Source organism: Pelodiscus sinensis, chromosome 4 (genome assembly GCF_049634645.1).
Source record: "Pelodiscus sinensis isolate JC-2024 chromosome 4, ASM4963464v1, whole genome shotgun sequence".
Taxonomy (NCBI): Eukaryota; Metazoa; Chordata; order Testudines; family Trionychidae; genus Pelodiscus; species Pelodiscus sinensis.
In genome coordinates this window covers 82,662,576-82,689,311 of record NC_134714.1, presented here as the reverse complement: position 1 = coordinate 82,689,311, position 26,736 = coordinate 82,662,576, and the positions used below count along the sequence as shown (strand labels likewise).

The 26,736-nt window shown below is 45.3% G+C and overlaps 1 protein-coding gene across 16 annotated transcripts in view; it reads right to left on the bottom strand.

Moving 5' to 3' along the window:
* LOC102449934 (transmembrane protein 263-like) overlaps positions 1–26,736 on the bottom strand; it is a 408,340-nt gene that overhangs the window by 303,287 nt on the left and 78,317 nt on the right. For 15 of the 16 annotated variants that reach the window (XR_012903537.1, XR_012903539.1, XR_012903536.1 and 12 more), the window contains one exon: positions 11,794–11,884. Coding sequence is in view for 11 of the 16 variants with exons in the window: in XM_006124497.3 (XP_006124559.2) it covers positions 11,794–11,884 (91 nt within the window). In the remaining 5 variants the exon portion in view is untranslated. Of the gene's footprint in view, positions 1–11,793; positions 11,885–26,736 lie in introns of those variants that run through there. The other variant, XR_012903540.1, reaches the window with a different exon arrangement.

The window sequence follows — 26,736 nt, the reverse complement described above, 5'->3', positions numbered from 1 at the left end:
TCCAGTACCAGCTGTAAGTACTCAGCTGTGAAAGTGACCTTGGTGACCCATATACCAACAGAACAAGAGAGTTTGGTCTTGCTGCCAGGGCACAGGAAACAACCTGATGCTTATACACTTGGCTGCCACACATACTGCAACTGAGATGAAAATATCACATCTTAACTAGGGATGTAAAAGTAAAACTATTTAAATGGTTAACAGTTACATACAGGCTGCCAGCCCCATTCCCGGGGAGAGGATTGCCACCTTGTGCTGCTACTATCAGAGCCCACAGGGTGAGGAAGCAGCTGGCTCCTTGGGAGCGGGTCTGGGAGCAGCTGCTGCCTCTGTAGCAGAGGCAGCAGCTTAGGGCAGCAGCCAGCTCTCTGGGAGAAGGGCTGGCAGGCAGGAGCTGGTAGGCGCCAGGAACCAATTTATAAGCCTTTGTCCTGTACACACTGGCTCCAGCTGACTTCCACCCATGCTGCAGGCTCTGCAGTAGGAAAGCTTATACTGCAGAGCCCGCAGCATGTCACTGTGTAACTGCTGAGATTTCCAGCAGTTACACAGTTACCTAATTAACCACTTTATCATCCCTAACCTTAACCCCCATATCTCCTTCTAGGAATGGGTACTGCAGAAAGGGATCTATGGTTCATAGTGTACTACAAGCTAAATACAAGTCAGCAGTGTGACACTGTTACAAAAAAAGCAAACATCATTCTGGGATCTATTAATAGGAATATTGTAAGCAAGACTCGAAAAGTAATTCTTCTGTGCTTGATTAGGTTTCAACTGGAGTATTGTATCCAGTTCTGGGCATCTCATTTCAGGAAAGATGTGGACAAACTGAAGAAAGTCCAGAGAAGAGCAACAAAAATGATTGAAGATCTAGAAAACATGACCACTGAAGGAAGATTGAAAGAACTGGGTTTGTTTAGTCTGGAAAAGAAGGGACATAACAGCTTTCAAGTATCTAAAACAGGAGTGATGAACCTTTTTTGGGTCGGGGGCTGCTGACCCACAGAAAAAAAAAAAGTCAGAGGCTGCACACAAGTGAGAAGCAAAAAACACAAACCCTCACTGACATGGCTCCCGATTGAGAAGCAGAAAGACACTCCCCGCAACCCTATTGTACATCAGAGCCTGGGGGCCTAGGGTAGGGATGTAAGTGACTAGTCGATTAGCTAAAAAGCATAAGCTTAATTGGCTAGTCGACTAGTCACTTCTCCCCCGGCCTTGATGCCTCTAAGGAGCAGGAGCCAGTGCTGGGGGGAGCCAGCTTAAAAGACGGTTCCCCCCCAGCACTGTATCTATGGGGGACAGGTGAGACAGAGGGGAAGCAGGGACTGGGCACGAGACAGGAATCAGCTGATTCCCGGCTCTCACCCAGTCTCAGATGCTGCACCTCTGCTTTTTAAATGTAGACTGTTTGTGACTGGAGCACACAAGATCTACTAACCTGGGTTAGGGATGTTAAATTTAGTTTAATCAACTACTCAACGAGCAGGGGAGCCACAGCGGGGTTAGCTCCTGGCGCAGGGAGCTAACCCTGCTGCAGCTCTGCCTTTTAAATGTATTAAGAGCCAGCAGGGTCCCCCTCACCTCCATGCATCAGCAGCAGTCTCTTAATACATTTAAAAGATTGGTCCGCAGCAGGGGAAGGGGCGGGAGGACCCGGCCTGAGCCGCGACAGCTGATTCCTGGCTTGTGCCAAGTGCCCCCCACTGTGCACCAGCTTTTTAAATTTATTAAGAGCCTGATGGCAGATCCTCCGGGCAGGGAGCTAACCCTGCTGTGGCTCCCCCGCTTATCAACTGGTCAATTAGTTGATTAAAATAAATTTAACATCCCTAACCCAGGCTAGTAGATTTTGTGTGCTCCAGTCATACAGGAAGGCAGTGGGGGGCTGGAACACCAGCACAGACTCCCCAATGCTGGGGGGAGAGCCCTAAGCTCTGGGGGCTGCATCCAGCCCCTGGGCCAGAGGCTCCCCATCCCTGATCTAAAAGTCTGTTACAAAGAGGAAGGAGAAAAAATATTTTCTTAACCTCTGATGATAGGACAAGAAGCAATAGGCTTAAATTGCAGCAAGGGGGGGTTAAATTGGACATTAGGGTGGTTAAGCACTGAAATAAATTGGCTAGGGGGTTTGTGGACTCTCTAGAGATTTTTAAGAGCAGGTTAGATCAACACCTATGAGAGATGAACTAGATCCGAGGTCTTCAACTCCCAACCCGGAGGCCATCCCTGGCTGAAGCAGTTGCACAATCCAGACCAGGAGTCCCGTCAGGCCAGGAGAGGAAGCTGTGCATTTCCCAAGCCCTGCCCTCTCCTCCCCATGCCATCCCGTCCTCCAGGGACACTGCTTTGGTGATTACTGGGAAGGGGCTTGGCATGAGGCAGCAGCAGTGGTCTGGTCCCCTGCATGCCCCACTGCAGCAGGAGTTGAATGAATGATAACCAGTATTAGGCCGTAGGGTCTGATTTACAACTATTTGTATCTTGTTACAATAAACACTACTTTACGTTAAGGATGTTAAGAATAGTTGACTATCGTATAACCAAATACTTATCAGATAATCGAGTCGACTAATTGCTTCCCTCCCACTTGCTGCCTCTATCAGAGAGAGGCAGCAAAGGAAGGGAAAAAGGGGAGTGCTTCAAAGCAGCAGTGCCACAGCTGATCCTGGGCTCAATGTGACGCTGCCCCTTTGAAACACTGCAAAATGGCAGTGCTGCATGAAGCCCGGGGTCAGCTGGGGACTCCCTTGTTGACCCCGGGCTCCATGCAGCATTTCCATGGAACCCAGACTCAGATGGGGAGTCCCCAGCTGACCCCAGGCTCCGTGTGGCGCTGCCACTTTGAAATGCTGCACAGAGCCCGGGATCGGCTGGGAAGTCCCCAGCTGACACCAGGCTCTGCACAGCATTTCCACGGAACCCGGGATCAGCTGGGAACCCCCCCAGCTGAAGCAAGGCTCCATGCCACATTTCAAAGCTCATGGAGCTCTGGGTTAGCTGTGGAGTCCCTTGCTGACCCTGGGTTCTGTGGAAATGTCACGCAGAGCCTAGGATCAGCTGGGGAGTCCCCTGTTGACCCAGGCTCCATGCAGGCACTTCTGCTTTGAAATGCACAAGAGCCCCTGTTGGGGACTCTTGTACATTTCAAAGCTGGCACACCGTGTTCAGCCCAGGGACAGTGGGAAGACCCGCTGACTCCGGGCCCCACAAGGACTTTTGTACACTTTAAAGGAGGAACGTGGACGTGCCTATCAACTAGTCGAGTAGTTGATGGAAATTCCATTGGCTACTCAACTAGTAAATTAATCAATATTCAACATTCTTGCTTAACATTGGTGTGGACATTTCTCCTAAAGGATTCCTTATGTACCATACCATGTGCCTCTCCACAAAAGTCAAATGCATTTTGGTGCTGGGGTACACATGGAACTAATGAAATGGAGTCACTTTTAAGGTAGTGGCAGCAAGCAAACAGTGCATACCAGATGAAGGCAAGTTTTGAGGAAGACCCTGTTGTACACTTTGTCCTTACAATAAGTCTTTCAGGATACATGACAAGAGTGGTCAAAATTACGGTCTCTTCAAGCCACACTCAATCTGCAGAAGTTCATAAGCTGCAGGATGTGCCCAATACGTCCTATGAAGAAGTGCCTGTTGGAGTGTGGGATTTCTGCCCCATCACCACCCTGAATGACTAAAGCCCTTAAAATTTCCCTCCCTGAAGTGCAAAAGCTCCTAGTCCCACCACTCCACAGCAGGACAGAAGCCCCCAGTTTCCTCTGCCCAATCTAGTGAGTGGACAATTGGAGGATTCATGGAGCGGGGGCTGCATGAGTCGCACTTCAACTGCAAAAAAATCTGAATGTGGCTCACAAACCAGTTTGGCCACCCCTGATCTATGATAATCATACGGCAATGATAGGACCTAGTTTTTAGAAGTGCTTGTTCAAAACCAAAAAAACCCCAACCCCTCTAAAAAGAACTAAGTAGAACATAATATGTCTGCCTTAGAAGAGATGAAGGTGTTTTCCTGGAATGGAACGTATGGTGCAGGGGGAAACAGATGGTTCAGATATTAGACTCACACTTTAGAGCCATTTCCTCCCAACAGTTTGGTAATAAGAACTTTAATGTTAACTACTTATAAAGATCTCATAAACCTCTATTCGAGGAGAACAACTAATTTATAAACTTCAAAAAGGAGGGTTCCTCCTACTTCCGTCATAACCAATAATACGGCCTTGCATTCAGAGAGGACCCACCAGTACCAAGGTTAAAACATGTTTTATCTAATTTATAGCTTTATGTTCTCAAAGTGATTTACAATTTAACATGTCACAACAGACAGCCCAGAAATATGGCAGGTCACCAGGTGACCAGAGCTAAACAAGAAGCTGCCTTTAAAACCAATTTGTTACACTCCAGAATTTGTTGACCTTCACTGCTAAGTGCTATCAATTCCTCTGAACAGTTGTATACTGTGAAGGATTTAGCACACCATTAGTGAGAGATTTTGCACTCCATACAGTGCAAGTTACCATCAATAACTCTTTGCTAACGGCCCTTTCTTATTACACTAGCCAATTAGCCCATCATAATAAGGGATTTTCAGGTCTCTCCTCCATGTCGGTCTTCTCTCCTGAGCCTCCGGTCTCTCACTCCGTCTCTCTCTCTCTCCTTCTCCTCCTACTGTCTCCCCCCTCCCTCTCTCTCAGCTTTCCTCCACCTTCTGCCTCTCACTCTCTCTCTGCTCTCCTCTGTCTCAGTCGGGGATGCACGCTCGTCCAGGCCCCACCCCCGGGCATGTAAGTCACCGCCCCGTCCCCCTTTGCCTCCCGCCGTGGCGCTTGGCTGACTTCTGCGCCGCTCAGCCAGGCAAACGGCCTCTTTCTTTCTTCTCCTCCTACTGCCTCGCCCTCTCTCTCAGTTCTCATCTGCCTCCTGCCTCTCTCTCCGTCTCTCTCTTTCTCTTCTCCCCTGCCCGCCTCTCACTCTGTATTTCTCTTCTCCTCCTGCTGTTGTCTCACTCTCTCTCTCTTGCTGTCATCTGCCTCCTCAATTCTCCTCTCTCCTCTGGGTCTGCTCTGCTTTCCTCCTTTTGAATCCAGTGCCCTTTCCTGACGTCAGAGATGCACGCTCATCCAGGCCCCGCCTCCTGGCTGTTTCCTCTAGGCTGTTGCCTCCCGCCGTGGCTCTCAGCTGACTTCTGCGCTGCTCAGCTGGACCGCCGCGTGGGAGCAAGCGGCCGTTTGGGCCCCCGCGTTCCCCATGCAGCACAGAGGTGCTGCATGGGGTGTGCAGACCCCAAACAGCTGCTTGCACTGCTTGCTCCCGCGCGGTGGTGCAGAAGTCAGCCGAGCAACATGGCAGGAGACAACAGCGCCACCCAAAGGGAACAGCCAGCGTTTCAGCGTCACAGACATTGGGCTACTACATATATGATAAGATATGGACCAGATCAAAGAATAAAGGAGATAAAAGATTTAAAAAAAAAAAAAAAAAAAAAAACAGGTGGCATGAAATCCAAAGGTAAAAGACCTCTAGGCATACTGGCAGGAATCCTCTAAAACTGAGAGATCTGATATCCATATGGTATCAGAGGAGTTTGGAAGACTATTTCATCTCACCCACATCCAAGGAAGCAAACAAGATATCTGAAATCTGACAGATATTGTGCACCAGAACTTATAAAGACCTTTTCTCTAAAGCAGCCCCAGAGAGGAAACAACCAGACAGCTTATTCATCAATTGCTGCATTATTAGGAATGCAGCGCCCTCATGTGTCTACACAAAAAATTCTCAACATAAAACTGGTTGGTGTCTGGCGAGAACCCTTGCTCTCTGCCTTTTGGCAGGTTTAATTTTGCAAGAGTAGTGAACTTTGATATTATACTATGGGCCAGACCTTTTGTCCATTGTTTTGCTATCCTTTATAGGACACACTTATATAATTTTCCATTTGAACTCAAGAACAAAGTGTACTGATACAGTCAGTAGTAGTGTCATCTTTCATCACAAGCTAAAATATATACAGTCAGCTATCACAGTTGAATTCAGAGCAGATTGTACAAGAAAAAACAGAAGTTAACAATAGCATTATCAAAAATATGAAATATTAATAGTACATATGGGAAGACCAGTTAAGGATAGAAAAACCCCTGGCCAATTTTTAACCTAGGCCTGGTTTACATGGGAAACTTACATTGTAAAAAACCCACACCCCTGAAAGATACAAATATTACCAACTTAATCACTGGTATAAACGAATGAAGGAGGTAACCTAGTGATAGATGATGTGGGGAAAAGCTGAAGTACTCAATACTTTCTTTGCCTCCGGGAGGTGGGCTCCCGGACTAATGTGCTAAGTGACGCAAGATGGGATGAAGACGGATAGCCCTTGGTGGGTAAAGAACATGTTAGGAACTATGTAGAAAAGCTAAACATACACAAATCCATGGGTCCATCCGAGGGTACTGAGGGAGTTGGCAAATGTCATTGAGGAGCCTTTGCCCATTATCTTTGAAAAGTCATGGAGATCGGGAGAGAAATCCCGGATGATTGGAAAAAGGCAAATGTAGTGCCCATCTTCAAAAAAGGGAAGAAGGACGATCCAAGGAACTATAGGCCGGTCAGTCTTACCTCAGTTCCTGGAAAAAACATGGAAGGGATCCTTAAAGAATCCATTTTGAGGCACTTGGAAGAGAAGAAAGTGATTAGGAATAGTCAGCATGGATTCACAAAGGGCAAGTTGTGCCTGACCAATCTGATTAGCTTCTATGATGAGGTAACTGGCTCAGTGGACATAAGGAAGTCAGTGGATGTGATATACCTTGACTTTAGCAAGGCTTTTGATACGGTCTCCCACAATATTCTTGCGAGCAAGTTAAGGAAATGTGGATTGGATAAATGGACGGTAAGATGGATAGAAAGATGGCTAGAAGGCCAGGCCCAGCGGGTAGTGATCAACAGCACGATGTCAGGATGGCGATCGGTTTCTAGCTGAGCGCCCCAAGGTTCGGTTCTAGGACCGGTTTTGTTCTATATCTTTATTAATGTCCTGGATGAGGGGATGGATTGCACCCTCAGCAAGTTTGCGGATGACACTAAGCTAGGGGGAGAGGTAGATACGCTTGAGGGCAGAGATAGGGTCCGGAGTGACTTAGACAAATTGGAGGATTGGGCCACAAGAAATCTGATGAGGTTCAACAAGGACAAGTGCAGAGTCCTGTACTTGGGACGGAAGAATCCCAAGCATAGTTACAAGCTGGGGACCAACCAGTTAAGTATTAGTTCTGCAGAAAAGGACCTGGGGGTTACAGTGGATGAGAAGCTGGATATGAGTCAACAGTGTGCCCTTGTAGCCTAGAAGGCTAATTGCATAGTAGGTTGCATTAAGAGGAACACTTCCAGCAGATCCAGAGATGTCATTATTCTCCTTTATTCAGCTCTGGTGAGGCCACATCTGGAGTATTGTGTCCATTTCTGGACCCCTCACTACAAAAAGGATGTGGACACATTGGAGAGGGTCCAGCGGAGGGCAACCAAAATGATCTATGAGGAGAGGCTGAGGGAGTTGGGTCTGTTTAGTCTGCAGAAGCAAAGAGTGAGGAGGGATTTGATAGCAGCCTTCACTAGGAGGGTAGTGAAGCACTGGAATGGGTTACCTAAGGAAGTCTCCATCCCTAGAGGTGTTTAAGTCTCGGCTTGACAAAGCCCTGGCTGGGTTGATTTAGTTGGGCTTGGTCCTGCCTAGAGCAGGGGGCCGGACTTGATGACCTTCTGAGGTCTCTTCCAGTTCTATGGTTCTATGATTCTATGATAGTGCAAGACAAATCAAAGAATTCTTCTGTCAACCTAGCTGCTGCCTCTCGTCAGGGTGGATTACTTATAGCAATGGGAGAAATTTTTTCTGCCAGCATACGAAGTATTAAGTGTATCTGTAGGTAATCACAAAGCATTACTTTATTTTGCACAAACAAATCCAGAATCAAATTCTTCAAAATACATAGATAAAAATATTTTAATATCTCTAAAGTTATCAGGCTAACAAAGTGACATCAGAAAGCAACACTATATTACTTAGAATTAGGGATGTGAAAAGGTAGCTGGTTAACCCGGAAGCATAATTCTTAATGAGTGACGCTTACCAGGTAACTTGTACCCTGTAGCAACCCTGTAGCACCCTGTCCCTGCATGGTCCAGCAGCTTGGCCAGCCCTATGTGAGGCCAGGAAGCGAAGCAGCAGCCCCGCCCTAACACCAAGTATTGGAGAGGGCCCTCTCCTCCACCGCAGGAACCTATGTTTAACTGGTTAACCAGTTAAATGGGATTTTACATCCGTACTCATCACACGTATGGAAATTTATCTAAGATAAAAGTACTTTTAACATTACCATTTGAAATTAAGCTTTTGCCTACTCATGTTGAACTTGTTAAGCTAATGATCCTTGTATGCACACGATAAGGTGCTTTATTACTAGACAGCTCTGTTCTAGTGATTATGGGTTCTGGAAAGACAAAAGAGTAAAACCAAATGAGTTCAAGTCCTGCATTTGCATAAGAGTGTGCTACAGTATTATTCAGAAACACAATACAATCCCTATAGGACCAGCTTTTGATTTTACTGTATCTTTATACTATTCTATAGTGCAGTACCTTCCAATTCCCCTCCCTGCAGGATGCGATTACTTGCACTTTACAGTCTGGAAACTGAAGTCACTATGATGCAACTTGGTGAAACACTGAACTGAGCCAAAAGAGTAGACAACTTGGAAAGTCTGGTGTCCCTTATGCTCTCTTTACAAGAAGCTTAGCAGACATTTTCTCCCATTCACAGATGCCAGGAAACTAGAGCACAGCACATTTAAAACATGATTTACTGTATTTTTTTTTACTGTATTTTTTGCAAAGCCTTTTAATTTAACTGGGAAAATTTTATCATGAGGAACAGGCAACAGTAAAAGAATGACTGCAAGAAGATGGTGCTTAACTTCATCAACATACAAATTACCCATAAGCCCAGCACAATCCTATGATTCTTTTAAGGCAGTTTTTTCCCCCTCTCCTTTGCTTCCCAGAGGGCAGCATAGACCAGGGTAGATTTAACATCCTCTGGCTCCATCACTCTCATTTTGCCTGGGACTATATTCCATTACATATATCACAAGCTGTATAGTAATTGTGTCAAGAGAATAAAGCTTTTAGTCAAAGGCACGCTATGGTGAAAGCTGCAAATGTGTTTTTAACCTTGGTATGAAAATATTATAGCCTACATTTCATTCAGGGCAATAACGGAGATCTTTACCCCATGACATGAGGTAGTCACCTATTGGCTTAACTGTCTATAATGACAGAGATGAGATTCTTAACATTCACTCAGGCTCAAAATGCTGTCCCAAAGACTAAAAGGCCAGACAACTCTGTTAATCCACCAGTAATTGTAAAACTCTGAAGAGCTTGTAGATTTGAGGCAAAGTGTATAATACAGGTGCCTTCTGCTGACGATTTAGGTGTCACATCCACCATGAGAAGTTATTGAATGCATTTCTAAGAAATTAATGGAGATTGCCTATTTCCTAGAACTGGAAGGGACCTTGAAAGGTCATCGAGTCCAGTCCCCTGCCTTCACAGCAGGACCAAGTACCATCCCTGATGAATTTTTGCCCCAAATCGCCTCCACAAGGATTGAACTCACAACCCTGGGTTTAGCAGGCCAATGCTCAAACCACTGAGCTATCCCTCTGATTTCACAGAAACACCACCACTTCTGATGGTTTGATAACCAGCAATACACCAGGATCCCCATAGGTTGCCACAAGAGTAGTATTGTGGCCAAAGGGACAGCAATCCTCCTATGTCATCTAGATAAAAATCCATTAAGTCGTTATCTGAAATACAGAATAAGAATTCACAGCCCTTCTACCTGGACCCTAAACCTTGAAAGTTTAAGGTAGCAGTAGGAAGAGGAGCTGGAAAGGTGATAGTTGCTCCTATCTCTGTATTACAATACACTGAAGCAGAGAAGCACCAGAGAATCAGTACTCAGCACTCCACAGGGAAGCAACAGCAGTATGCTGAGCAAGAGGTGGCAGAACTATTCTACCCAATACACATCCCCTTTGAGAAATGACTGACACTGTCACCTACACAAATAAAGGGCTCTTCCCTTTATGAAAAGTAATTAAAAGTACAAAATAAAAGGGCTTATGTTTCCCATGACATCTGACAGGCTAGAGACCCCCATTTTATTAGTATGTTGCTAATAAGATGCTCAACACTTTCTGGGTTAAGCCTTGCAGAGAGATTATGAATAATTGTATTTTTTAAAAGTCACTGAACTGGAGACAAGTAAAAGTTAGAGATGAATCATATGTGCTGCAGTATCGACAGCTTCTATTCAAAGGAAAGCAGCACCTATTTTGCTCAGCACAGCACTGGGAACAGTCACACAGTGAGAGGAGATTTGTTCCCTGTATAATCCAAGCCACATAATTGGAAATGAGGTTTTTAATTAAAAACAGCATTTCTGATCCTCCTGCTGACTAACAGTCTCTTCCTCAGACTGCTAAACTAGTTTCCAAAAAAAGGCACGCAAAAAAAAATCTGGCCAACCTATAAAACTTGGCTTTGATTAGTTTGTACTAGAGATGTTAAATATTGGTTAATTGAATAGTCCATTAACCTCATGAATTCTTATCAGTTAGTCAACTATTCTATAGTCACCGGGCAGCCCCTGTTCGGGGGGTGGGGTGGTCTGAGCTCCTGGAACGAGCCGTAACTGAGCCGGACTGCTTGCCCGCCTGGCTCCTAATACACTTTAAATGCAGAACTACAGTGGGGGTAGGTCCAGGACCCAGTACAAGCCGAGAGTGAGCTGAGCTGCTGGCCAGCCTGCTAAAAAAATTACTGGCAAGGGGGGTGGGAAATGTGTGTGTATTCTATAGCATTAGCCTATAAACTTTTGCTTTTTGGTTAATCTACTACACTATTACATTCCTAGTCTGTAATGGGGATGGTTCATATAACAGGATACTGGAGAGAGAGAGACAAGGAGAAAGAGAACAGGTGACCTACTAAGGAGGCTTTCCCTTTCCCCACAATCATAGTAAATCACTCATCAATAAGACGAGGATAGAAACTAGCTTTCCTCGGTCTGACAGGGCAATTGTTAAATCAGAAGCCTTATTATGAGCGCACTCGAGCTGAAAGTTGTAATGTCCACACTGAGCAGATATGCCCATGCTAGCTCTGACTGACCGAGTATACTAGAGATATGAATGTAACCACAATAGCACAACTAGCAGGAGCACCTGCCCACTCCGAGTATATACCTACTGTTGCAGACAGGATTGTACTCTTAGCTCCAGAGCTATGAGCAACTGGAGGGCCAATGCCCAAGTATAGTCCCAACTGAAGCCATAGGTACATGCTCAGAGTCATTAACCCCTCCGACTTTTTCACTGCTATGCCTTCACTTCTATTTTTAGCACTCTTGCTCAATCAGAGCAGTGCTTGTATGTCTACATGAGCTGGAAATTACCCCTCTCAGATCCACTGCAGACATACCTTAAGAGTCCAGTTTCTACATGAGGGAAGTACATACACTTCAACTTGAGCCATTTCTTATGAACAGAAACTCCTGCTGAAAAATCAAACTCAGCTGTCAGCATTGGCAAAGGTTCTTGCCCCCCCCACCCCTTTCAAAGACCGAAAGCTCCTGTGCCAGGAAGGCTGTACTACCCAACCAGCAACAGTGTCCCAATGGGACTTCATCCTCACTGTTGGTACCTTCAGGAGGCTCCTCCCGCAGATGAGGGGGCAATTCTTCACCAGTTGTCTCAGCTTCATCTTCCACCATCTGTGTTTCTGAGCTTGGTCCCTATAAGAAAGAACAGCAAGGGGGACTTAAAACAACCACAAGGATTAAGGATTGGAAAACATGCTTCATAGTGAAAGGCTCAAGGGGCTTGATCTACTTAGCTCAACAAAGAGGATGGAGAGAAGTAAAGTTTTACTTCTCCCAACTTACATTAGTGTGAAACTGAGCCAGAGAAGTTGAGAGCGCTGATCACAGTCTAAAAGACAGGTGACCATGTGTCCAGTTTTGGACAGGAATGTCTGATCAAACACTGATCCTGGACGCTCCAGTCAGCATCAATGACCATGCTGCTGCTAGGCCATGCAGTGGGGATGGCAGGCTCCAGTTGTTCCCGCCCTGTGGGGCTGTAGCCACAGCACCTGGTGCTCTGCCTTCCAGTCCTTGCAGCAGGGCTGAGATAGCCTGAGTGCAGAGGAAGCTCTAGCATCCTGCATTATGTGCTGGCTCTGCTCCCTCTCCCGCTGCACCTACTTTTCCCTGGAGGCCTGGACAAGGTTGAGATCCTGGGCACCATGCAGTGTGCACACAGGTAAGCTGGAACAGGTGCAGATGAGGCAGGGAGAGGGGGCACAGAAGGAATACGGATGTGAGGTGCTGGGTGGAGAAGGGAGAGTTTTTGCATGGGGAAGGCTGAAGGGATGCAGACAAAGCAGAGGGGCTGAAGCACTGGAAAATGGAGTGATTGGAGGAGAAAAGGGACAGAGGCACACTGGGTGTTGGGGTTAGTGAGGGTGTTTGCATGTGGGAGAGCAGGAGACAATGGCGGGGTGGGGAAGGGCCATCCCTATCAATACGCAAAATAAGCAGTCACCCGGGGCACCACAAAATGAAGGGGCACCAAATTGCTCCAAATGTCATGGTGCCCTGGGCAGCTGCATTTGAGGTAGTGCTCACCCTGGCAGATAGCCAAAGCGGGGAGCAGCCAGGGAGGGGGCTATGCCCAGAAGGCTGTACATAGGAGTGTACAGGATCCAGGAAAACACCCCATCCCTACTCCACCTCCCCTTCAACTCTTCTCTCAAGCTCCCTCTCCTGAATGATGCTGGCCAGACTATTAGCAGGGAGCCTGGTGCTGTCCCCATACTCTCTGGTGGAGGGAAGCAGAGTGACTTGGCCCCAGCCCACTCCCCTCCTCTGGCTCCATGTTGCATCTCTCTATCTGCTATTGTTGAGTGTGTGGGAGGTGATTTTACTACTTCTCACAAGCCCGCTCCCCCAAGCGACGAGACTGGGGCCAAGTTGCTCTGCTTCCCCTCATCACCGGTGAATGCAGCAATAGGTCTATTCCCTGCTGCCTCTCTTCCCTGCTCCAGCCCCCACAGTGCCTGCCACATCAGCCCTTGAGTGCCCCACCCTTCTCCTAGCTACATGATTTAGGCAGCCCCTGGAAAAGTGTTTGGCAAAGTGTCTGTGTGTAGGTAAGTATGTGCATGCATGCATTGTATGTGTGTCTTCGTGTAGGGAGGTGCACGTATTGCTACATATGTGGGAATAAACTTTGCACACTGACATGCCTTTTGTTGGCTTGTGCATGAAAAAGATGACAAAATATGTGTATTCATTTCATATCAAGTTTTAAAAAGAGAAGGGAAATCCAAAAAATAGTATTATTTCTTAAATAAAGAATGTTGTTGACCATTGATTGAAAAAGAGCCAATTTATCATACATTACTTGCCACCTTTGTCTAGCTATACTATAAATCCATGGTGTCTAACACTAGCCACATGTGGCTCTTTGGCCAGTTGAGTGTGGCTAGCTGGCTCAAAAATTATTTACATTTTCAGAATAATGTGGCTAGTTCGCTACAGCAGAAGATATCGTGGCTATTAATATTAAAAAAAAGACTTAATTGCAGACTTTTTCTTTCTATGTATATGTCCAACACCTACCACTCTGGAGCCCTGATTTGATTTGGGGTCTCTAGGTACTAAACAACTGTAATAATAAATAATGTGGAAGCATATGGGTTAGTGCAGTGGTCCCCAACCTTTTCAGGTTGTCGGGCGCCAGGGGGCGTGGCCGTTCGCCCGCCGGGCGCCAGGGGCTCCCCATAGCCGCGCGCCCGGGGCTTCCCCTCCCCCCTGCAAGCGCCGCGCGCCCGGGGCTTCCCCTCCCCCCTGCAAGCGCCGCGCGCCCGGGGCTCCCCCTCCCTCCCGCAAGCGCCGCGTGCCCGGGGCCGGGGCTCCCCCCGCCAAGCGCCGCGCGCCGTGTGCCTGGGGCCAGGCCAGCCCAGAGCACCTGGCGGGCGTATACAAATACCCCCACGGGCGCCATGGCGCCCACGGGCACCATGGCGCCCACGGGCACCGTGTTGGGGACCACGGGGTTAGTGCATGCCAGAAGTATAAACGTGAATACACACATGTAAGTCAATTTCCACAGATTTAATTATATAGGTATCTGGACATGTGCAGCTCTATAGTTGTGCTCTCCGGATTTCATGGAATACTAGAACAGGAAGGAACCTCAAGAGGTCTTCAAATCCAGCCCCCTGCACTGATGGCAGGACTAAGCATCATCTAGATCATCCCTAACAAGTGTTTGTCTAACCTATTCTTAAATATCTTCAATGATGGAGACTCCACAACTTCCCTAGGCAATTTATTCCAGTGTTTGATTATCTTGACAAGTTTTTCCAGATATCCAAACTAACCCTCCCTTACGTCAGTTTAAGCCCATTGCTTCTTATCCTATCATCAAGCATTAAGGAGAAAAAAAAATCTCTCCTCTTTCTCGTAAACAATCTTTTAGATACCTGAAGGCTGTCATGTTTCCTCTCAGTCTTTTCTTTTCCAAACTAAAGAAAACCAATTATTTCAATCTTTCCTCATAAGTTATGTTTTCTAGACTTGTTGCTCTTCTCTGCACCTTCTCTAATTTGTCCACATATTTCCTGAAATATGGCACCCAGAACGGGATACTTCAGTTGAGTCCTAAGAATTACTTTTCATGTCTTGCTTACAATACTCCTGTTCATCCAACAGTCATGTTTGCTTTTTTGTGCAACAGTGCCACACTGTTGGCTCATATTAAGCTTATGGTCCACTATGACCCCTAGATTCCTTCCTGCAGCACTTCTTCCTAGATAGTCACTTCCCGTTCTATAGGTGCGCAAAAGCCAGAATGGAGTACTTTGCATTTGTCCTTATTGAATTTCATCCTAGTTACCGCAGACCATTTTTCTAGTTTGTCTAGATTATATTCAATTAATTATTATATTAAATTTTATTCAAAGCACTTGTAACCCCTCTCAGCTTGGTATCATCTGCAAATTTTATAGCATTGGGCTTCAGTAATAGGCCTTTAATAGTAATAGGCTGTGATAATGTGTAGTCACAATTCCATAAATAAAATTACAATAACTTTACTAAACAAAAAACATGGAGCTAGTTATTAAAATTAAGAAGAGGGGAAGGAAAGAATCATGAAAACCTTTGCGAAATTTCATTTTTTAAAATGACCCTTTTTGACTATTTTGCTGCCAGGTCCTATAATAAATAAAACCAGAACTTAGAAGAATACATCTGCACAAACAATGGATGTGCCAGTTAGAGCCCTGCAGTGAAAATGAGCATGTAAGCAAGTGTGGGGGAGAGCAAGTGATTGGGGGGGGGGGGGGGGGGTGAGAGGGGGCAGGGCAGGGCAGGGCAGTGGATAGGGAAAAAGTGTTTGGTTTTCTGGAATTAGAAAGTTGGCAACCCTATCAAGAAGAATTACATGGGCAGAAGAAATGTAATAAAGAATTCATCAGTCTAGCAGACAAACTTATAAAAAGATCCAATCACTAGAAATTGAATCTAGACCACTTAGACAAGAAATAGCACACAGATTTTTAATTGGGAGGGAGCTATTGGAACAATTTACCAAAAACTGTTGTGGATTCATCATCACTGGAAATTTTTAAAATCAAGAGGGATGTTTTTTCTAAATGATATGATCTAGTTAAAAGGAAAATTATTACAGTTTTATGGTCTTTTACACAGAGAGGTCTCAGACTAAGGTCAGAAAGGATTATTGTGATCATCTAGTCCAGTGGTCCCCAACCATTTGGGGTTGCCGGGCGCCAGGGGGGCGTGGCCGTTCGCCCGCCGGGCGCCCGGGGGGGCGGGCACCCCCAAGCGCCACGCGCCCGGGGCCGGCGCCAGCGCTCCCCCCCCCCCCCCCAAGCACCGCGCGCCCGGGGCCGGCGCTGGCGCTCTCCCCCCCCAAGCGCCGCACGCCCGGGGCCGGCGCCGGCGCTCTCCCCCCCAAGCGCCGCGCACCCGGGGCCGGCGCTAGCGCTTTCTCCTCCCCCCCATGCGCGCGCGGGGCGTGAATCGGCGGCACCCCCGGGGCTGGCGCGCCACGCGCCCGGGGCCGGCTCCGGCACCGCGCATGCGCCACGTACCCGGGGCCGGGCCAGGCCAGCCCTGAGCACTTGGTGGGCGCGGAGAAATGCGCCCACGGGCACCGTGTTGGGGACCACGGATCTAGTCTGACCTTCACACTGCAGGCCAAGGAACCATGCCTACTCCTGAAATAGACCCTAACCTCTGGCTGAGTTACTGACATCCTTACATCATGGTTTAAATACTTCTCCTTATCGAGAATTCACCATTCACACTAGTTTGAATTTGCAAGTGACCAGTGAGTGGCTCATGCTTCAAAGAAAGGAAAAAACCCTGGAGGGTCTCTCTCAATCTGACCTAGGGAAAAATTCCTTCCTGGTCACAAATATGGCAATCAATTGGAACCTGAGGACGTAAGCAAGATTCTGCAGGCAGATACTACAGAGAATTCTTTCCCAGGTAACTAAGAGCCTTCCCCATCTAGTGTCAGGCTATGTCTATACTTACCCAGAAGTTCGAATTAAGATATGCAACTCCAGCTACATTAATTGCATTGCTGGAGTTAATGTCCCTTAATTCGATCTTTCATGCCAACTTTACAGAGGGAGGTCAACAGGAGCAAACACCACAGTCGACTTCCCTTAGTCCTTGCAAATCAAGGAGTACCGGTGTCAATGGGGGCGCCCTCTGCATTCAATTTAGCAGGTCTTTATTAGATCTGCTAAATGGAATGCTGCTTTGTCGACTTTCTTGCTAGTAGAGATGTGGCCTCAGATTAGATTATTACAATGGTCCCTTCTGGCTTTATAATCTATATATGAAAAAGGCATAAAGGAAGCCAAAGGGCCTGAAGTATTTTCAAGGCAAGGCTGCATGAGCTGGTGTGAAGTCTAGTAGACCAGTGGGCTATCAAAAGCTAATTTTGATTATCCATCATAAGCTACACAGATACATAGAATACAAAAGTGATTCGCAAGGAGAACAGAATTTTACCCAATTCCTTTTAATATAACTCAATTTAATGCAAGTGGTCCAGAGCCTTTCTAATCCCTGTGATTAATATGTTCATAACCTCACATCAGTGTGCCGCAGGTTACCACTCTTATCACAGACCAGAGTGGTAATCACTTACAGTTAAGACTACAGAACAATTTCCATAATGCCACTCACTTTTCACACATGCAACTTTAAAACAAAATCTCAATGTGAGCTTTTCCATGATTTGTGTGTGTGCCTAAAAGCATCTTTTGCTGAAAGTAAAAGAAAAAAAATAAACTGTCGTCCTATTTTATATTATGAGAGAATGAACAAAATACAGACTTCTCTTTTTAAAATAACTTCTAGCTTCATGATTTGATTTGATTTTTAGCACACTCCTACATGAAAAACTAGTAAAATCTGAAGGTCAAGTGTAGACAAGTGTCTCATTAAGGAACTGGGCTTTTGTTCACTTTGAAAAGAACATATGCAGCTGAAAATTTACAGTGGCTCACATAAAAATAGGTAAAACTTAAAAAACAACAACAAATAGTCTTTAAAGTGCTACCAGACTAACAAAACATGTAGAAGGTATCCATGGGCACAAACCACCTCTTCAGATGACCATCTGAGGGGCTACAGAGACACAAAGACTATGTGTGAATAAGTGAGACACTCTGTGTATGGAACACAGACTTTGTGATACAGATTTAACATGTGCAGCAGTGTGTATGTAGCACAGACTGGAGGTGTGTAACAGTGACACAGAGAGTGCATGTGCTGGCTGCTGCTGCTGGGCAAGTTTGAGAGAAACCTCACTCTCTACGAGAAATCCATCCTGCTCTGTTGTCTTCCCCAACCCCTGCTCTGCACTCATCTGAGTCACTTACTTTGTGACTTTGTATTTTCCATTTTAAACTGGTTATTCATTTCAATTTTCTATCATATAGTACTAGTAGATGTACCTGGCATTTCTCGGATCCTCAATTCTTTTTTTTAAAGGAATCAGGGCAGGGAGATTAGAGATGTGGCGGGGGGCCATCAAGACGGGGGGGTAGGTTATATAGGAAACAGGGCAGGGGTGGGAAGGTGCGAGGGCACGCAGGACAGAGGGTAGGAAAGTGCATGGGGGGGCTCAGGGCAGTGCATAGGGGGCACAGGATAGCCCTGAGGGTGGCCAGGACTGAGCTTAGTCCCAGCTGGTAGCTGCTCCCCGGGCCAGTGCTGCTTAGCCCTAGCAGGCGGCTGGAGTCTGGGAGGGACTGTGGCAGTGGGTGATGTCCTGCCAGAGTCAGGGAGGCATCAGCAACAGGGACCACACTGCCCAGCCCCAGCTGGTGGCTATTTCCTGGGCCAGCTGGGGTTGCACTGGCTGGCTAGATTCCCTCCTCCTCCCCACAGTGTCTGACACTGGGACAAAAGGGGGAGTGATTTGGGCTCCTGCTGTAGGGCAGAGAGACTGTTTACCCATAGCCAGTTGCTAGCAACATGCAGAGCCCTGCCCTGTCAGCCACTCTCTTGCAGGAGTGGATACCGTCCTCGTCACTCTACAGGATAACTGTCATCAGCACTTGCTACTCCCCTATGGTCATTCCAGACCACAACTGTCCCTACTATCAGACCCCTTCCTTTCTATTTAATGAGAAAAAAAATGGATTCCAGGCACATTCCATTGTTCTGGCACAACCTTGCTTTAAGTTATAGAACCACAGAATATTAGAACTGGAAGGGACCTCCTGAGATCATCAAGTCCAGTCCCCTGCCCTCATGGCAGGACAAAGCACAATCTAGATCAACCTTGATAGATGTCTAACCAAACTGCTCTTAAATATCTCCAGTGATGGAGATTCCACAACCTCCTTAGGCAATTTATTCTAGTGCTTAGTTTATCCTGACAAGTTTTTCTAATGTGCAACCTAGATCTCCCTTGCTGCAATTTAAGCCCATTGCTTCTTGTCCTATCATCAGAGGCCAAGGAGAAGAATTTTTCTCCCTCCTCCTTGTAACAATACCCTTTTACATATTTTTATAAGAGGAAGCTACATACCAAATTTGGCGACCCTAGCTCTTACCTTTTAGGAGGAATTATTGAACAGACTCACAGACAGACATAAAATTTCTAAAATATATATATCAAATAAAAAGTCTGAATTGGAACAAAATGTTTGTCAAAAAAGAAACAATGCAACCCACACAGCAAATTTTGTTGGAATTTCATTTGACAGAAGTTATGAAATATTTGTTTTGATAATGTTAGAAATTGAAGAGATTAAAAATAAAAATCAAGAAATTCTTCATGAACCAAGAAATCCATCTAGCTCTAATGTCTACTCTCACCTACTCATTAGCTGATCTCCAAAACCGATGGTATAAGAAACAGCCAGAATAAAGTATAAATGATCTGCTCTGCATCTATATTTGACAGGCGCGACTGAGGAGTCAATGACTAATGTCACATACAAAACAAAAATGAAAACTGTTAAAGCTGTATTGGAATTATATAGTTAAAACTCTGACAACTACCTGAAAGATTAGTAATTAAAAACTAGCTTTAAAAATCTCAAATCTGTGACAAGAATTATTGTTTAATAAGGTTATACAGGCCTTTTACAATGTTCTTTGCCTTTCTAGATTAGCATGTATATTACAATTTGAACTCTTTTGCTGGGTTCACTATATAGCTACTGCTTCTAGCTTGGTCAAGTATCTGTCAATATTTAATAACAAGTTGACCTCACATGTCCTACAATTCCATAATCCACAGGCATCATCTCTGATGGTTGTGGCTATCTTGAAGAAATAGTTTTATAATTAAACTATAATTGTATTTGGATTATAGTTGATCTTTCGTCATTCTTGAAAAAGTAGCCAGGGCAATCTTTCACTAGGTTTGACCTTTATCCATTCCCAAAGGTAATCAGAGCAGTACAACCTCCATAGCTGCATGTAATAGGGTGACCAATAGCAAGCGTGACCAAAAAAAAAAAACAACACACAAAAATCAGGAGGGGGTAATACAAGACAAAGCCTCAAATATCAGGTTTGTCCCTATAAAAGCAGGACAGCTGGTCACCCTAATAAACTAAATCATGTGGTTATAGATCTGCAAAAAATTGCTGGGGCCAATCATTCTTCCTTGGATCTAGAAGTACTACAGAAGCAGTCCTTGCTATTTGTCCTCAGTCTCCTATTCTGGCTGATCACACAACACCATCTACAGACACCCAGGTAATCTTCTTTGGAAGAGAAGTTGCTGGGCTGGGGGGGGGGGGGGGGGGGGGGGGAGAGAATGTCCATATCTCTACCAATACAGGTATTTAAATACTTTTTGAGTTAATACAGAGAATGAATTTAAGTAACAACCATTAGATTTTTTTCCACTGGAATTAGTAAGGGATAACATAGTGCAGCTCTAGTTAAGTCTGTCCCAGTTGTTTCAGATGTGTTTATCTCTAAGGGCTTGTGTTGAACAGGACTGGTACTTCCCATTTCTGGACCCCCCAGCCATTCAGATAACAAGATTGCCTGTAAGGCAATAAAACCATAGACAGTGGGTCCTAGACAGTTATATTGCCCGCGGGCTGGCATGTTTCGGTGGGAAGCCCCGCCAGCCGGACAGCACCGCGTCAGGTCTGAATCGTTAGGGCCCTGGGCTGGGGTCCCTGAGGGAAGGTGGACCCAGGCCCCCCTCTCCCTGCTGCCAAAAGCGGCATTACTAGGCTACGTCCCATCCTGATTTAAACTAGCTCAAATCACAAAGACTCGTACTGGACAGACACGGCGCGGGTCGAACTTTGGGACTCACGAAATGGATGGTGGTTAGGGGGAATAAATAAAAACACGGGGTGACAACATTACAGCTAGGTACACAGGAAGTGTTGGCAGAAAGCCAAGAGAGCGAGTAAAAACAGAATGTGGATTTCTGAATTGGGAGTGGTGACCTACCTGTTACAGTCTCTGTGGGTATGTCTACATTGCATTCCTCTCTCAGAAGAGAAATGCAAATGTAGACACCTGAAATTGCAAATGAAGTGTGGATTTGAATTTCCCGTGCTTCATTTGCTTAATTGCGGACTGCCGCTTTTCGGAATAATGTCTTTCGAGACAACAAACGTGGTCCCTGCAGCATTATTTTGAGATCTGTCAGACCAGAGCAGAGCTGAAAGACATGAATTGAGTCAGGAAGCAAGATATAGACTATCCAGCTATAACCATGCCTTGGGAAGGACTAAATTTTGGAACAAAGGATATGTAAGTAGAACAGGGGATGTTTAATCAGACGCAGTTAAATTATTTTCTTTATTTTGGGGTTTGTTGGCCACCTTCGTGCTGAGCCCATGCAACCTTTCACTGTAACTTTTCAACTGAATTCCAGGGAAGCAAGTCCCTGTGCTTTAATTTTTCTTTTATTGGTTCTGTAACACCTAGCAACCAAGTAATATTCTACCAAATTTTTCTTTTTTTGTTAATAAAAATTGCCTGTAAGACCACAATCTCATTCCTGTGTCCTAGAAGGTAGGAGGTTCTGTGTGCATGTGCCTAAGATGCAAGGTCAGCTATTAAAAAACATACAGGGTTTTTTTCAAGCTCTCTCCAGAGAGAGGGTTAAAGAGCTTGAGTGTACCCCACAGGAAGAAATTTCAAAATGTGCCTTCCTGAGTTTTTCAAATGGGTTTTTGGATTTGGGCTGGCGGCAGCAATACCAATCCATGGCCAGGGAATCTGGGAATTTGGGGAGCTTTTAAAGCCTTTAGTAGAAGGGTATTTTAAAGTTTCTTGCAGGCCCCCACCCTCTGCACTCTAAGTGTCAGAAGAGGGAACAGTCTTGACAGCACTTGTCTACATTTACCGTGCTGCAGTGGCACAGCTGCACTAGTGCAAATGTGCCTTTGCAGTGCTTACTGTAGATGCTACTCACACCGATGGGACAGGTGCTCTCACCATGTAGGTACTCCACCTTCTCTAAAAGTGGTAACTATGTCAAAGAGAGACGACCTCCCATAAACATAGTGCTGTCTGCACAAAGAGTTTGGTTGGCATAACTGCGTTGTTCAGGGGTGAATACACTGAGAAGTTCATAATGTATACCAGAGCTGAAGTGTACAATTACTGATTATTTTAAAAAGTGTAAGGATTGATTTGCTCCCACTTTTTATGAGATAATTGTATTACACCTACCTAGATTGGATATCACTATGCCAATAAGCAACCGGGAACATAAAGAAGAACTGTCAAGGTTGTTAGGACCCATACTTATCTGGGTGCATAACTAGTTCAGACATTTTGATAATGGGCATTGCATAGAAATGTATAGTTTGAGATGCGATAAAAATGAAGGAAGAAATAATTGCATACATTTTAAAATATTATATAAAACAAGCACTAGCAGGAGGTTATTGTGACCAAATACACTCCTGTATTTAGACCTTACATGATAATCTTTGTACAAAATGTGCCTTGTGAGGTATAATGTGAAAACTAATAACTTACTGGTCAATAACAGTATCCTGTGAAATGCATGTAATAACTCTGTGTAAAGCTGTGTGTTACAGGCACATATTCAAACTCTCATACCTCCAGTTAGGTAGAACTCATCAAGCAAACCTGTCTTAAACAGGATGTGCATTTGCCTCTATTTGCATATAATCTGTAAACAGTGTCCTCAGACAATGAGAAAGTGAAAAAAGAAAACAAAGAAAATCTGGTTTTCTGAATACACAAGTAAAAAGTAACAGTATGAAGCCTCCTTGCTTTCAAACTGGAAAGAATTTTAATGATGGCTCATGCTCAGGAAAATGCTTTTCTAAGGGTGACTGAACAATAAAAGTGAGGTGCAAAAACATCCAAGTTCTCTCTCCCTGTCCATCTCTCTCTTTCCATCTAAGATGACAAAAAAAGACAGACATACCCACACACCCACACACACACGCCACATACAACTATTGGGCACTCGGAGCTGATTCTGGCCTGAGAATTTGGTCAGCAATGTACTAAAAACCTGTTGAAAGAATTTCATCTTGAACCAAATCTATCTACTTGGAAGCATTTCATTGTTAATTTCTTATAACCATTTTTGACTTTATTGCCTTAATATTTGCTCTCAATTTAAAAAAAATCTCTTTGTAGTTAAATAAACTTGTATTATTCTTTAATCAAAGCTCATCTAGTGTTGTGCATTGTGTGGGTAATTGCATTTAAAGTGACAGCCTGTTGTATCTTGATCCCCTTAGAGCAGTGGTCTCAATCTGCAAGCTGCAGACCACTTCCAGCCCAATCAACACACAAGAGCAGCCCATGTGACATCTTCAGGACCATACAAGTAATATACATGTGGATATGGCCCACAAACACACACAGAGCTGCATATGCAGCACACAATGGTAATTAGGGTGAGAAGCACGATCTCAGGATTGTCCAATACAGGGCTGAAGAGTGCAGAACACATGTTTTTTTGGGGGAAAATCCATGATTCAATGTATTGCTTCACCATCCATGTATTAACCAAGGCAGTTAAAAGCCTGTGTGGGGCTTTTGCTAATAGGCTGCTGGGGTCAGAAATGCTGGAGCTAGGCTGTGGCATGTTACCTGCATGCTGTTTTGTGGAGCCCACATTGGGAGCCAGAGCAACACAGCATTGTGAGACATCCCAGGTTGCAGGGCAATTGAGGACTCAGACCCTCACTGATCTGGATTGCACTCTGGAATATCATGGATGTACAGAACCGTAGCATAGTTCTGTAAAACCTCTTCATACCAGGGCTTTCTGTTTCGGCAATTTCTGTGGTCCGGCCAGACCATGAATGTTCCTGGACCAGAGAGCCCCAGTGACTAGGAGTCAAGGGTCAGGAGCCCTGCCAGGACTGATGGCAATGGGGCTGGCAGCCCATCTCGGGGGATTGGCTGGGGTGGCCGTCAGGTGGAGCTGGAAGTGGAACTAGATCGGGGGGGGGGGGGAGAAGCAGGGTGCCAGAATTGACCTCTCTTCATCTGGTAAATGCCTTTGTTCAGGACTAGTCAGGTCCTGAGGGTGCTAGACCAGGGAGATCCAACCTCTACTACCTATTTTTAGGTGAAGAAATAACCAGGATAGACCTGACATTGCCACCTGCTACCTGAAGGCATCAATGAATTTTAATAACTATGCAGGTCATTTCTGGTCAATTAAATTTGAGTCAATTCCATTAAAGATAACCAGAACCTTTCATTTTGGAACACTGAAGGCTCTGGTTCTGTAGCAAAAAGCCTGTTCAAGGGAATTTTTAGCCAGCTGTAGAAGCAAACTTCTCTCCTCATAGCAGACAAAAAGCTGCAGCAGTTAAGTCAGCACCACACATATCACACGTTAAGAACGACACACTTGCTCACTACATTAAAGAATCATATCTTGCTTAAAATGTTATGTGCAAGTCTGTAGGTTATTTCCATATAATGCATAAGGCATAGTCCCAAGTAATTAGGAAGAAGAGCCCTGGTAATTTGCTCCTCCAAACTATTTTACTGGAACTAGAAATAAGATGGAGAGCACTGGAGAAAACAATTTTAACAGACAACAGTTAATCACAAACCCCTTAGGGAATCTCATTAGAAGTTGCTGCAGGAACCTATTGCCCTATATCCTGATTGCACTGCACAACCATTGACTTTAAAGGGCAGCTCTCGCTTGAGCGCTGTGGGTCTGTGAATACTAATTTAGCAGCTCACAGCTGTTTTCAAAGTGAGGCATCCTCCTCCCAGATCTCAGCTGGCCCGGCACTCTTATGTATTTGTGGTTATGCAATCTGCTGGCATTCTCAAGAGAAGCAAAGAGTAAAACAAGAGGCCAACTACTGATTGCAGCATAAATATACAACCCATTCTGATTATACTACACCATTTTCTGCTGAGCTAGTACACAGGTCCATGGTGTTGTGTTTGTTGTTTTAAACATATTTTGGTAGTATACTGAGCCAGTGAGTGGAAGAAGGAAAGAACCTTTTCTGAAGACCAAGTTATGAATGAGACCAAATTATTTCACTTTGGTATTGTGTCAATGCAATAGTGATGCCTACAGTTAAGTTTGCACAACACTGTTACAAGGCACTGTTTTCTGTCATTTATAACTTTAGCAAACTAACTGAAATTTTCCATGCTGGGTATGAGTATTTTTTGAAAAATTTCAGCAAAATGTTTCAGCCTCTTTTAGAACGAGAATCAGGCACAATGATTTGCCTAAATAAAGTTTTTACAACCGTTCTTACTGAGAAGCTCCACTACATCCAAGCTTTGAAACAGGAACTTGAAATTTGACAAAAGGGTCATCTTTGTGTCAACGATGTGTATTTTGCCATTGCCATGAAAGGTTGTCCAATTTAGAAGTCTTTGAAAAATCTTAGTTCACATATGTACTGTTGGAGACTTGCTAGGGTGTGACAGGTAAGTTCTCCAAAGATTCCATCTCTTCTGCATCACAGAGGTGCAGGGACTGAGAAGGATTTTTCTTGCAATTGTTCTTCCTGGATGTGTCGGCCACTGCAGCACAAGAATTAAGAGCAGGGAAACTGTGTCACCTGTGCTTTCAGTGCTCCCCATTATGGGGCCCAGGCAGCACACAGGAGAAAGAGACAGCCACCTGACCTAAAAGAAGAGAGAGATACGAAGCAAGTCCTGGGAAGGAGGAGAAAGACTGAGACAAGGACAAGGAGTCAATGGGAGGGGATGGCACTGGGGTTGGGTACAGGCTACAGGAACTTGGGGCAGAAGGAACTCAAGGTCCTTGGAAGATAAAATTTACTGACCAAGGACGTCTAGGCAAGGCTGAGAAATTCCTAACTAGGCCCTAGGATTCCTTGACAAGGTTGAGGGACTAACTCAGAAAGAACAAGGCTTAAAGACCTAGCTTGTAAGCAACTATCATGTCTAGCAAAGAGCAGCAGCAAACTGAAGTTTTGAAAGGGAGCAAGAGAGACTGATACACTTCATAAACACAGTCCAATAATCCCCTGCCCCATCATGCCCTAGACCTACTGTGGCAGCAGCAGTATCCAGAGCCTTGCGCCCTTTAAAATTGCTGCCAAAGCATTGGGCCATCTGCTCCGGGTAGCTCTAAGGGCTAGCTGCCCCAGCCCTGCCCCCATCCACCTAAGGCCACTCCCCTTCGAGAACTCCCCCATTTTACCCAGGTGCCTGGTGTGGCTCTCCCCCCCCCCCCCCCCCACACCCCTCCCCCAATAAAAAAAATGTACTACCCAGTTTATTGCACTGAATGTAGCATGTATAATTACCTGCCTTATGGGCAGGTGTCATATGTGCATTCAGTGCAAGTAACTCATGGTCCTCAGAGACAGTCTGAGCTCTAGAAACCAGAGTGGCTGAACTGGAGGAACTAAGGAAGACTGAGGCACATAAATGAGTCTTTCCAGGAAAATCTGACCACCAGTCTGCAGTGCTGTTGAGAAGGGTCTGGAGCAGAGGGAAATGATTCCCTAGTTGGGACCCCCTTCCAGATAATGTCATAGTGTCCTCTTACACTGAAAATACTTCTTGAAATGCAGCAGATTCTTGTTATG